This window comes from Seriola lalandi, unplaced genomic scaffold (genome assembly GCF_002814215.2).
Source record: "Seriola lalandi dorsalis isolate HSWRI2012SDOR001 ecotype SW California unplaced genomic scaffold, Sedor1 jcf7180002054945, whole genome shotgun sequence".
Taxonomy (NCBI): Eukaryota; Metazoa; Chordata; class Actinopteri; order Carangiformes; family Carangidae; genus Seriola; species Seriola lalandi.
Genome location: NW_019525496.1, coordinates 306,728 through 319,724, shown reverse-complemented (window position 1 = coordinate 319,724; position 12,997 = coordinate 306,728). Strand labels below are relative to the sequence as shown.

The window sequence follows — 12,997 nt, the reverse complement described above, 5'->3', positions numbered from 1 at the left end:
GGGGGGGTTAGACAGATATATATGAAGCTTCTTAGTGGCTTTAACAGTAAAGTGATGATGGTGCAGAAGAGAATCCAGCTAATCACTTAAAGTAGCTCTGAGTGTGTGTGAGGCTGTTTTAACCAGTGTGTATTAATCACTGCAGCTATTCACTGTGGACACACACACACACACATACAGAGACACAAAGAGACACACACACACACACATACAGAGACACATACACACACACACACACACACACACACACACACACACACACACACACACACACACACACACACACACACACACACACAGACAGTGATGGTAACATGACTGTATAGAGACACTGCAGCTGGTCCAGATGTGACTTCAGGTGAATGAATTCCTGGTCAAGGTGTGACTCTGTCTCTCAGGTCAGACGGTGTGTTCAGGTGGCCCAGGACGTCCTTGCTATAAAATTGCATATTTCCACGACATGTCGAGTCGTGTTGCGTTCAGGGAGGCGTGTCGCGCCTGTGAGATGGACGGAGGGTCGCTGCTCAGTATCGAGAGTCCAGCAGAGCAGACGGACATCGAGCACCTGCTGCAGGTGAGACGCACACCTGCTCCTCTCGTCTTCCTCCCCTCCTCTAATCTCCCCCTCATCGCCCTCCTCACCACTCGTCTCCTCTCCTCCTCTTCCCCTCCTTCTCTCATCTTCCTCTCATCTCACCCTCTAATCTTCCTCCTCTCCCCTCGTCTCCTCTCATCTTCCTCTCTTCCTCCTCCCCTCCTCTTATTTTCTCTCAGCTTCCTCTCCTCTCCTCTTTCTCCTCTCCTCCCCTCCTCCTCCTTTCCTGTCATCTTCCTCCTCTCCTCTCTTCTTCCTCCTCTGCTCCTCCTCTTCTCCTCTCCTCTCATCTCCCTCCCCTCCTGTCCTCCTCTTCGCCTTCAGGAGCTGCGTTCAGGAGCGGTGGGTGGGGCAGGAGGAGGCGCAGGAGGAGGGATAGCGGATGGTGATTTCTGGATCGGCCTGACTCGGGTGGACGGAGTGGATCAGTCTCATCCTGAACTCAGCAACACCTTCACTTCCTGTCCACAGCTCTACCATTGGACCGACGGAAGCCCCGCCTCCTTCAGGTGAGCGGGAAGTTCAAGCTGCATCAGATGATGGTGGTGATGGTAATGGTGATGATGATGGTAATGGTGCTGTGATGATGATGATGTGATGATGATGATGATAGTGATGGTAGTGGTGGTGGTGTTGATGATGATGATGATGATGATGGTGATGGTGGTGATGATGATGATGGTAATGGTGATGTGATGATGATGATGAGGGTGATGGTGGTGATGATGATGATGGTAATGGTGATGTGATGATGATGATGATGATGGTGGTGATGATGATGATGGTAATGGTGATGTGATGATGATGGTGGTGATGATGATGATGGTGATGATGATGATTGTAATGGGGATGTGGTGATGATGATGATGACGGTGATGGTGGTGATGATGATGATGATGGTGATGATGATGTAGGAACTGGTATTTTGACGAGCCGTCCTGCGGAGGAGAGGCCTGTGTCGTCATGTACCATCAACCAACAGCACTTCCTGGTCTGGGCGGGGCTTATCTCTACCAATGGAACGACGATCGCTGCAACATGAAACACAACTTCATCTGCAAATACCAACCAGGTACCATCAGCCAATCAGCTTCAGTCTTTGATAAACAAACAGGTACTGTCAGCCAATCAGCTTCAGTCTGATAGACTCAGGTGTGTTGGATTCCTTGTTTCTTTTAGAGAGCCACGGTGTGACGGGACACACACCTGGAGGGCGGAGCACAGGTGAGCATGATTCGCTTCAGTGTGACTTTTTGTAGCGCCACCATCAGGTCAAAGTGTGTGACAGGTGTGTGTCGTGTCCTCAGAGACAACGGCAGGTGGAGGCGGGGTCAAACAGTCTGCAGGAAGTGAGGGGGGTCACCCTCAGGTCATCACGGCTGGAGCTTCAGGTACAAACTCCTCTGACGTCTGACCCCTGATCTGTGACCTGGACTGGACAGATCAGATGTGGTCCGGTGTGGACTAACTAGACTGGACTGGACTGGACTAGTCCAGTATTTACTGTCTGTTTGTCTCTCCTCAGGCATGCTACTGGTCTACGTGATCATTCCCACAATCCCCCTGCTGCTGCTCATCCTGGTGGCTTCTGGGACATGTTGTTTTCAGATGCTCAGTAGAAGGTGAGACTTTACCGCAGAGACTACATCTCCCAAGATCCTCTGCTCCTCTGTTAGAGCTGAGGCTGCAAGTTTGACTGTGTAGAGCTCAGTGATGAGGAGTCACACACGGGAGCAGCTGTGTGAATGTGAGTGTGTGTGTGTGTGTGTGTGTGTGAGTGTGTTACCTGGCATCAGTCCAGGTGTTTGCAGGCTGCTGCTGAATCAGCTGTGTGTGTGTTAATGTTCAGTTTCACTTGTGTCAAATCCAACATCACATTTTATTCTGCAACACAACACCAATCTGCCACTGATGGTGAACGGCTGAAGAGAAAGAGCTGCACCTGAAGCACCTGTTCGCTCCTTCGCACTCGACCAACACGTTTCCTTCAAAGTGTTTTAGCGGTGTAGAATCTGAACTTTTGCGGACAGTGAACGGCTCCCTTCTTTCAGTCACTGATCTGCATCACTAAAGACTGAGGTTATCAACCTCTCCTGATCTAGAACCACCTCCTTGTGGTCGTATCCCTCCACCACTCAGACTAGTTCCAGGTCACATCCTGTTTATCCAGAATCACAGAAAATATTTAACATTTCTGTGACATTTTATCATAATTGCTGAATGTTTGGACCAAGTCTGAAGAAGTTCCTTCAAGGTGTTACAAAGATATCATGTTCACAAGGCCAAAATCATGTTTTGTGAGGTCACCGTAACCTTTGACCTTTAACCACCAAAATCTAATCGGTTCATCCTTGAGTCCTAGTCAATATTTGTGCCAAATTTGAAGTAGTTCTTTCAAGGGTTTACCAAGATATCGTGTCCATGAGAATGAGATTGACGGACAACCTGAAAACAAAATGGCTACTCTGACTGTTGCCGGGCGGATGAAAGAGAAACCTATACTCCTCTGCTTTTCAATTATAAAGCCCCAGTGACAGGCTTTAATACAAGGAAAAAATACAATGGAAGGAGTTTTGAAACATTTTTCATGTTTTTTAAGATCATTTCATTTTATAACATAAAAAACAATATTTTTGTTTTCATTATTTTTACGTTTTGCAAATGATTTTTTGGCCCACTACCAATACCTTTGCGGTCCACCAGTGGGCCCCGGCCCACAGGTTGGGAACCACTGGTCCAGAGCATTAAATACTTGAGCTCATGTTAAAAATCAGGGTGTAGTCATGGACGGGGATCTTAGTGTCAGTAAACACATCACAGCTGTAACATCACCTGAGGAACAGCTGTGTCCATCACCCTCTCCTCATTGGTTCACCTGATCAGACCATCACACAGCTGCAGCTGATTCACATTCTGCTGGTTCTGATTAAAACTAACAACAGAGCATGTTACTCCAGCTTTACTGACCTCCAGTCAGATTCTGAATTCAAAGTTTAATTATTGTCTGTAAGTCACTAAATGGCCTGGGCCCTAAATATATTTCTGAAAAGTTCCATGTATAGAAACCTAAGAGGTCTGCAGGAGCTGCTCAGTTAGTGGAGCCCAGAGTTTAAACTCAACAGGGTGAAAGTCTTTGAGCCACTGTGCTGCCGCCGGCTGGAACCAGCTCCAAAGGATCAAATCCAATCTGTCAGAACTGTAACTAACTTTAAAAAGAAGCTAAGAACTGCTCTGTTCTCCACTGCCTTCATTTGATCTTTGCCCTTTAATGAGATATTGGGTTTTATAATCTGTGTTTTATACTGTTTTCTTATTACACTTTTTACTTTTATTTTTCATCCTTCTTGTATTTCTGTTAAACTCATTGACTGACCTCCGTGTATCATAAGATGTGTTGGACAAATTAATCTGCCTCCAGATAATTTCCTGGAAACTTTCCTCATTTCATGATGAGCTGCTGTTAATCTGTTAATTACAGTCAGTGCTAATTAAGTCTGAGCTGATTATTGATCTGATTGGTTGAAATAAACAGTTACTGTTCGGATCTTCAGTGAAGCAGAAACTGCAAAGTAAAAATCCTCCATTATAAGGGAAAGTTAAATGATGAGATATTATTGGATTGATGTGACATGCACTCATGTTTTCAAGCCGTTTCCATGGTGATTTAGCAGCAGGTGAAGGTGTTGTTACCTACAGTTTAATCTGTGACTCAGTGATCGATCAATAAAGCTTCTGGTAAAGTTTCCCTCCATTTCACCTGCAGGGGCCTGAGCTTCCTGTGCTTCACCTGGTCCACAGGTGTCTGTCTGTCACTCACTCACTTGGTTGGAAACAGACTCATGTCAGAAACAGGTTGTACCTCTGATAATGATAATGATGATGATGATGATGACGTTGATGTCATCACCTCTCTCCCGCAGTACTCCCCGCACAAAGACTGCCGCCGACCAATCAAACCTGTGGATCTCCAGGACACCCAAACTTGATAGCATGGAGGTCTGAAACGCCACCCGGTGACATCACAGTGACATCAGCATGTCGGCAGTGAGGAATGACATCAGTCTTACCACCGCTCAGCCATTCATCATCATCATCATCATGACGTGGTGCGTTCAGGAGCAGGTGTACAACAATGTCACAGAGGCTTTAATGGACTATGTAGTTGACTGTGTTTATACCTACGTACAAGTACACACACACACACACACACACACACACACACACACACACACACACACACACACACACACACAGTCTTTTCCTTCCCTTGTCTACCTTCCTCTCTCCTACAGAGAACTCTTCACCTGTCTGTTTGTTACATCTGATTGGTTCCCAGGTCTTCACCTGTTGGTTGACCTGTGTTTCCTGTGGTGATGTCATGTTATAGTGTTGACTGTGAGCACCCTGAGTCAGCTGGTCAGAGCGCCCCCTGCCGGACACATCCGACCTCACGGTTTAAAGAAACAGGTCAACATTGTGTCAAATGCTTCCTGTCAGAGTCTGGTGTCTGTATGCGAACCATGCTCATCTTAGCTTAGCTTAGCATGAAGCCTGGGAGCAGCCTCGTCTTGTTTGTTTAATCTATGTAAAGAACTTGGAGTGAAGTTGTCTGTTCCCACACGACCTGAACGCACCATGAACTGACATCACTTTGAGGAACCTGATCTGATGTCAGCTTCTGAAAAAACTGCTAATTAACAAACTCATTAACTGTCCGACTGATTACATCTGAAGCAGTTTTCTGTCATTGTCATGGAAACGCCCCTCAGTTCATCAGCTGACTATCCAGATGTTTGTGTTGTTGTTTTGTTGTGAATAAAAATAATTCCTGTCACTGTTTGTTGTTATTTAGAATTCAACCAATCAGCTGCCTCCCTTTGTTGGTTTATAAAAAAACGCTGGGGACGATCATGTGACATGACTGAAAGCTCCAGGACAGCTACAGTTTGACATAAAGATTCAAATGTGAGGAAACAAACCTTCTGAATCATGTTGACGTTTAATCAATATCTGATCATTATGGATCAATCGATCATCTGATCGTCCATCGTTCACAGATCCATCACATCGTTCTGAGATCAGCCAGCCGCCCTGAGCGTGCTCAGTTCAGAAGGCGTCAGGTGGCGACCAGCTGATGAACGACCTCCGTCTCCTCGTTCGTCGTGTCCTCGAGCCGGTCAGCAGCGGCGTCGACCGCCACCACTGTCTCTTCCTGTTTGTACGTCAGAGCGGGCGTCATGTCGTCGTCAAACAGAATGGGCGGGACTTCCTCGGCCGCCCCCTTCCCCACCCCGTGCATGCGCTTCTTGTGCTGCTGCAGGTTCCCGCAGCGGTTGAAGCGGGCGGAGCAGAGGTCGCAGGCGAACGGCCGCTCGCCCGTGTGGATGATGACGTGTCTGGCGAGCTGCGAGCGGCACTTCTTGTCTTTGCCGCAGATGTGGCAGACGAAGCTCTGCGGCAGGCGCGCTCCGTTGGCGTGGACGACCTCGCGGTGTCTCTTCAGGTGGCTGAGGCGTCTGAAGCGGCGGCTGCAGAAGTCGCAGGCGTGCGGCCGCGCCTCGCTGTGGATCATGGAGTGACTTGCCAGCAGAGACTTGAACTTGAACACTTTGCTGCAGACGGGACACGGGAACATCTTGGCCGGCGCCGCGCTCTTCCTGCGGCCGGCGGCGCGCTGCGCGTCGTTCACTTTGACCTTCAGGTGGACGCGCAGGTGGTGCTGCTTCAGGCAGGTGGCGCGCTGGAAGGTGCGCATACAGACGCCGCAGCGGTGAGGCTTGTCGCCGCTGTGGATGCGTGAGTGAGCGGCGAGGAGCGCTTCAGACTTCAGCCGCCTCCCGCAGACGCCGCAGGCAAACGGCGCGTCGAGCGGCGGGCTCTCCTCGCCGTTCATCTGGTTGGCGTGGACCAGGATCTTGTGGCGTTTGAGCTGGTACTGGCGGCCGAACTTGCGGCCGCAGATGTCGCAAAGATGCGGCCGCTCACCGGTGTGAGTCTGGAAGTGGACGGCGAGCTGAGAGCGGCACCGGAACTCTTTCCCGCAGAAGTCGCAGAGCAGCGAGCTGGGCCGCGGCGCCTCGGCGGACCCCTCCACGTGGACGATCTTCTTGTGGTGCTCCAGGTCGTTGGTCCTCATGTAAGCTTTGGGGCAGAGGTCGCAGCGGTGCGGCTTCACGCCCGAGTGGATGACCTCGTGCGTCTTCAGCCGGGAGCGGCAGCTGAAGGTTTTCCCGCACACGGCGCACAGCCACGCCGTCGCCTCGCGCTGCTTCTCCAGCTTGGCCACGCCGTTGGGATGCAGCCGCGTGAGGTGGTGCTGCAGGTTGTCACGGCGATTGAAGCGCAGGTCGCACAGGTGGCACGCGAACGGCTTCTTCCCGGTGTGGATAAAGGAGTGACGCGCCAGACTCGACTTGTTCTTCATCACCTTCCCACAGACGTCACACATGGTGCTGTCGGGCTCCAGCTTCACCACTCCAGGTGCATGCTGGGAGTCGGAGTCCAGCCGCACGTCCCCCAGGGCTGAGGGATACGTGTGAGATGCCACATCTGGGTGGGGGGCGGTAAACAGTCAACAAGTAAAATCTGATTAATGACTTTCACCATAAATAAAAGACATGAAATTATTTTAAACTTTTATTTTTATATTCAAACTGAGTATAAAGTTTAAAAAATCGAATTAAAAAAAATAATCATTCAATATTTATATAACATTTAATATTTATTAATCAAATAAAATTCAGCACAAAATTTGAAATTTAAAATAAATAAAATATTAATTATAATAACACTGTATTCAAATGAAATCTGATCAATACATTTATTTATGACTGAACCATTAATCAGTTGAAACTACATCAAAACATTAAATCTGAACATCGTCGTTTCCCCAATTCACTCACCTTCAGGTGGAGTCCAGTTGGGATCACCTGTGTCCTCCTCCACCTCCTCCTCCTCCTCCTCCTCCTCGTCTCCTTCCTTCTCCCCCTCCCCCTCCCCCTCCCGTTGGTCAGGATCACATGACACCCGGCGGTGGCGGTGTTGAGTTGGATTTCGTTTGGTGGTGTTGGCGCCCTGAGGAAGCGGTCTCCTCTGGGTCCTGGACCGGGGCTGGGGGGGTTTGGGGGAGAGTCTGATGGCGGGTTTGATGGTTCTGGTTCTGGTCCGGTTGGGGGTGCAGTGCTGCAGCAGAGCGCCGCCGTCTGGTCCATCAGGTCTGAGCTGTAAACACTGCAGCAGCATGGAGGAGGAGCCTGCAGCCACGTTGACAGTGAAGGAAACACATCTTAATGAGACACCTGACCACAGGTACGACCTCCAGCTCATCAGCTGAGTTCACAGGTCCAGGTTCACCAGACCAACCCTGAGGCATTCTGGGTAAATCCAGTGTCTTTACTGGACCTGTGTGTGTGTGTGTGTGTGTGTGTGTGTGTGTGTGTCTCTCACCTGAGTGTCTCCAGTGACTCAGCAGGTCCACCTGGACGGCAGCGTCTCTCCTCTCTGCTGAGTCGCTCTGACAGCCCACTTCCCGCCTCTCCTCCTCTGGACTCTCCCACTGGCAGCCCACCTCCCTCTTCCTCAGCTCCTCCTCCTCCTCACCACCTTCAGCTCTCAGCAGGAAGACACAGAGCTGTTCTCCTCCAGGAGGCTCCAGGAGACCAGAGGACATCTTTAAAATCCACCTAGACACCAGCAGAGGACAGATCACCCCCCCGTCCCGATCAATCATCGGATCAGTTTTATAATCTAACATCAGTGGATGAACTGAGACAGTCCAGATCTTCTGCTCAGATATTAGATATAATTATTATTATTATATAATATTGTTATCATATATTCATGGTTTTTCCTGCATAGAGAATTAGGAGGCGGCCGCCTCCGTCACATTTTGCGCCACATCTTGATAAAATTCTAGTAGGCCTACTTGTTAATGTTCGTAACTGCAACGCCACTATGGCAATGTAGTGACGCTATATCGTAATCCGTGCATCAGGCAGAGCCATCCCAAATTACCAAAGAAGAAGAATACGAACACGCTGGATCTTCTGCCTGTGGAAGGAGGCGGCGACCTGATTTTGCGGCTCTTCAAACAGGAGAATAGGGTTGCCACCCGTCCCGTATAGTACGGGATCGTCCCGTATTTGAAATAAAAATGATTGTATTGTATTGTTTTCTTGGTATTCGTGGATTTGAATCAATACTGGCCGAAATTTATCCCATATTTTCGTTCATGTTATGTCCTCAAAGTGCTGTGAATAAGGAAATGTCAAGGAAAACCAAACCAGTTGCAGCTTTTTTTTTCACATGAAAGGTGGCAACATTACAGATGAATATTATTTCTACATCCAAGCACACCCGGCTTCTTGAAAAGTTTCCCTCAATTAACGTTACATCCCATTGTGTATGTTTCTTTTTGAAGAAATGTCTCAAATCACAAATTATTTTAAAAAGAGTTTGTGAGGAGGAGAATCACGAGGACAGTGAAACGGTGCAGAGCGCAGACATCATTAGTTCTTCTAATGTGGGAAAAAAAAGTTAATTCATGTTACTGATGAGATACAGTTAATGAGTCAGGACTGACTGTAGGACGAGTTCTCAGCCACAAGTGGAAGCTGCCGGTGATCACTGACTGACTGACTGATCACTGACTGACTGACTGACTGATCACTGACTGACTGACTGATCACTGACTGATCACTGACTGACTGACTGATGAGTCAGGACTGACTGTAGGACGAGTTCTCAGCCACAAGTGGAAGCTGCCGGTGATCACTGACTGACTGACTGATCACTGACTGACTGACTGACTGACTGATCACTGACTGACTGACTGATCACTGACTGACTGACTGATCACTGACTGACTGACTGACTGATCACTGACTGACTGACTGACTGACTGATCACTGACTGACCACTGACTGACTGACTGATCACTGACTGACTGACTGACTGATCACTGACTGACTGACTGACTGATCACTGACTGACTGACTGATCACTGACTGACTGACTGCTCACTGATCATTGACTGACCGATGACTGACTGACTGACTGATCACTGACTGACTGACTGATCACTGACTGATCACTGACTGACTGACTGATGAGTCAGGACTGACAGTAGGACGAGTTCTCAGCCACAAGTGGAAGCTGCCGGTGATCACTGACTGACTGACTGATCACTGACTGACTGACTGATCACTGACTGACTGACTGATGACTGACTGACCGACAGTGGAGGAGTTGGCTGTGATTGGTTCTTCTCCTCTGATCAACAGTGTGTGGTCTATCACATTTTCAAAATAAAAGAACATCCACTCCACTGCTTCAAAGTAAGAGTCCTTCATAGAAATGTAGTGGAGTCAGGAGATCAATGTTAGTCTGTAAGTGTAGTGGAGGAACCTTCACAATAAAACTCAGCAACAGATACTGGAGACACACTGACGTATAGAACTCAGGTGTCATGACCGTAGTTGATGTATCATCCGTGTGACCTGTTCACCTGTGTGCAGGTGTAAGTGAACGTGACTTCGGGATTAAACTGACTCTCGGCTCGTTGTTCTCCACCTGTCCAGACTGTAGTGATAACTGATCGATGACTGATCACAGACGGTGATCAGTCTGTTTCCTGTCACTGGTTTTCCAACAATAAAACAAAACGGTTCATGTTCCGACTTTAATCTGAATAAATATTAATATTCACAAACACCAACACAAACTTCCTCTGATGCTAACATTAGCACGGTGCTAACTAACGTGTGGTCCCTCTCAGAAAACAGGAGCGGGGACAGGTGAAGCGCAGGTGTGAGGTTTACCTGAGAGCAGAGCGGCTCGCGCTGTGTGTGAGGAGGATTTAACGTCCACACGAAGATTCAGCTCCGAATCTGTCCGAACTTCAGACGGAAAGCCGACAGAACGGGCCGCACCGGAAACACTTCTTCTTCTTCTTCTTCTTCTTCTGCTTTTTCTTCTACTACTTCCTCTTCTTCTTCTCATCCGGTTCGGCGGGTCGGTTCTGCCCCCACAGGTCAGAGGACACACTGCAGCTGCTGCTGTGTTCACTTCAACAGACCCGCTGATACGTAAACATCAGAGCTGACGTCATCAGGACAACAATAATCATTGATAATAATTATTAAAACAATTAGAATCATACAACAGTTAGTTCTGATCCAGTGATATGATTGGACAGAATCTCTCCATGTGGCTGATATAGGTCAGGGCTATGTTTACAGGTTGCTTAGCAACAGTCCAGTTGGAACTATTTGTGTTGGTGTAAACAAATAAATGATAAAATAATCAAACAAATCATAATCTGTTGTTGTTTATTGAACTAAAATGGCGCTGGTAGAACTGCTGTATAAAAGAATGTCACAGTGAGGGAGAGACTGACCTCGGACCGAATCACAGCCGTGCTCATATTCAGTAAACTCACTCCCTGAGTGTGATACTGCTTAAATAATGATAAATAATAATTATGAACAATAACTGTAAATAATTAGAAGCAAATAAAAATGAAAAACCTAACCTTCACACAATATGACAATTGAAACCAGTGTTGACAATATTCAGTTTCTGTTCGTTTTGATATAAATGAGTAAATGAACAGATGTAAAAATTTGTTGTAAAGAATAAACCAGCTGTTTCCAAGTGAAGTGTATAGAGGTTTTTAATTGTAGTATTTTGGGATCATACAACATAAATAAAAGCTTTCATTACATTCTCATCAGCAACAGAGCCATACATTGACAGAGTTCAATCAAAACCACAAACACAAGTTACTACGATTTACCCAGAGCCATACGAGACCCGGGTTACATGACACCAGAGCCATATATAAACATCATATATAAACATCATATATGAACATCGTCCCATATGGTAGTGTCTCTCTCTCTCTGTGCTTCATGAGAACGATGACAGCAACGACACCGACACTGAGAACAACTGAAGGAATAAATATTCTTCTTCCTGCTTCCTCCTGCTCTATGTACATTATTAACACAACACCGACCAGCATCATCCAGCTGCTGAGGAGGGAACAGAGACCACCACCTGAAGGGGGACCAGGGTCCAGACTGGGACCATGTGGTCAGGTGATTCCAGTCCAGTCAGGTTTTATTCTGCAGCAGTAAAAATCAAGCACCACCGAAGAAGAAGACGGACGGACTGTGACTTTAATATAAAGGTTGTTATGTCTTTAGATAGTTGTTTGTTTCTCTGTGGCAAATAAACAAATAAACAGACAACACATGATGACAACTCAAACGTTCATCACACAGTCATTATCTGATCACTCAGTTTGCACCGTTGCCATGGAGACGTCCATGTTATTCTGAGCTCCTACCGGACTAATCTTTAAAGGGGCAGCAGCTGAAAGCTCTGGACCAAACACCAGCTGCTCAATCATTAAAACCCCTAGTGATCAGCTTATTGATTAATGACTAATCATTCTATCACTTATTTAAACCTCATGTTGCCCCTTGACCAATGAGAGTCCACCTTTAAACTGACATCATCCTCAGACCGCCTCCACAGCTGATCATAAAAATGATTCCACACATGATTTATTATGATCAGAGCTTTAAAGGAAACACAGTTTTCCAGATCCTGAGGATCCTCATACTCTTGATCAGAGGTTTTCACACTGAGAGGCCCCGCCCACACTGGTTAGTTAGTGTTAGTGACCTCAGCACAGTGTGAAAACCTCTGCTCAGTCTCTGGAGCTGCAGGATGAAAGTTTACAGGAAGCTTCTTTAGGTGCTGCTGATGATGATGGTGATGATGATGGTGATGTGTTAGTGAAGCTGGTGATCACAGACAAGATGCTCCACTCTGATGTGTTTTGGTTCATCGACACAACGACACAATAAAAACAACAGTGAAACATGGTGAGTCTCAGAGTTCAGTCAAACAAGGCAGTGCAAAAACTCCTCCTCCTCCTCTTCATCACTTCCTGTCCTCCTCTTCACCTTCAGTCAGTAGTAGACCCCCTCCGCTGCCCCCCCCCCCCAGACTGTGCAGCTTTATCACTGGAGGAGGAGGATGATGATGAAGAGTCTGTTGTTGAAGCTAAGCAGAGTTGAGATACTCCAGAGCAACTTCATAACAGAACTTATACTGTTCCTGCAGAGACAGAACCAGAGGTCACCAGAGGTCAACAGGGGTCATGCAGTATCACTATCTTAATATAATAAAGTTATAATATTGATTATTTTTAATATAGATATACAGTATATAATATAATATATATAAAATATTAATAATAACAAAAGTTTATGAGTCATAAAAAATAAATTCATAACAATGTTACAGAAAATACATTTAAAAGAAAAGGATTATAATATAATATAATTCTAATAAACAATAACAGTCACAGTCAACAACTTTTTCTATTTA

The 12,997-nt window shown here is 46.8% G+C and overlaps 3 protein-coding genes across 3 annotated transcripts in view; 1 reads left to right on the top strand and 2 right to left on the bottom strand.

Moving 5' to 3' along the window:
- The window catches only part of chodl (chondrolectin), a 6,236-nt gene extending 1,633 nt beyond the window's left edge, over window positions 1-4,603 (top strand). The window contains exons 2-8 of the mRNA XM_023394106.2: window positions 399-574; window positions 920-1,104; window positions 1,510-1,667; window positions 1,775-1,819; window positions 1,903-1,986; window positions 2,121-2,217; window positions 4,516-4,603. Coding sequence (XP_023249874.2) covers window positions 399-574; window positions 920-1,104; window positions 1,510-1,667; window positions 1,775-1,819; window positions 1,903-1,986; window positions 2,121-2,217; window positions 4,516-4,597 — 827 coding nt within the window. The 3' untranslated portion in view covers window positions 4,598-4,603. The remainder of the gene's footprint in view (window positions 1-398; window positions 575-919; window positions 1,105-1,509; window positions 1,668-1,774; window positions 1,820-1,902; window positions 1,987-2,120; window positions 2,218-4,515) is intronic.
- Window positions 4,604-5,575: 972 nt separating this feature from the next.
- On the bottom strand, window positions 5,576-10,565 carry LOC111645059 (zinc finger Y-chromosomal protein-like). The gene is made up of 4 exons (XM_023394105.2): window positions 10,414-10,565; window positions 8,042-8,277; window positions 7,498-7,848; window positions 5,576-7,144 (listed from the first exon to the last, which is right to left on the bottom strand). The coding sequence occupies exons 2-4, from the start codon at window positions 8,262-8,264 to the stop codon at window positions 5,712-5,714; spliced, it is 2,007 nt and encodes a 668-aa protein (XP_023249873.1). The 5' UTR covers window positions 8,265-8,277; window positions 10,414-10,565; the 3' UTR covers window positions 5,576-5,711.
- Window positions 10,566-11,249: 684 nt separating this feature from the next.
- Window positions 11,250-12,997, bottom strand: part of LOC111644946 (receptor-type tyrosine-protein phosphatase mu-like) — a 101,682-nt gene continuing 99,934 nt past the window's right edge. Inside the window, exon 37 of the mRNA XM_087170317.1 lies at window positions 11,250-12,743. Coding sequence (XP_087026443.1) covers window positions 12,671-12,743 — 73 coding nt within the window. The 3' untranslated portion in view covers window positions 11,250-12,670. The remainder of the gene's footprint in view (window positions 12,744-12,997) is intronic.

What these genes read in the sequence shown, in the direction of transcription:
- LOC111645059 (XM_023394105.2), bottom strand. Translation starts at nt 8,264, where the DNA reads ATGTCCTCTGGTCTCCTGGAGCCTCCTGGAGGAGAACAGCTCTGTGTC. An exon ending in GAGTCACTGGAGACACTCAG is followed by an intron (nt 7,849 to 8,041) that starts GTGAGAGACACA and finishes ACGTGGCTGCAG; the next exon opens with GCTCCTCCTCCATGCTGCTG. An exon ending in CAACTGGACTCCACCTGAAG is followed by an intron (nt 7,145 to 7,497) that starts GTGAGTGAATTG and finishes CCCCCCACCCAG; the next exon opens with ATGTGGCATCTCACACGTAT.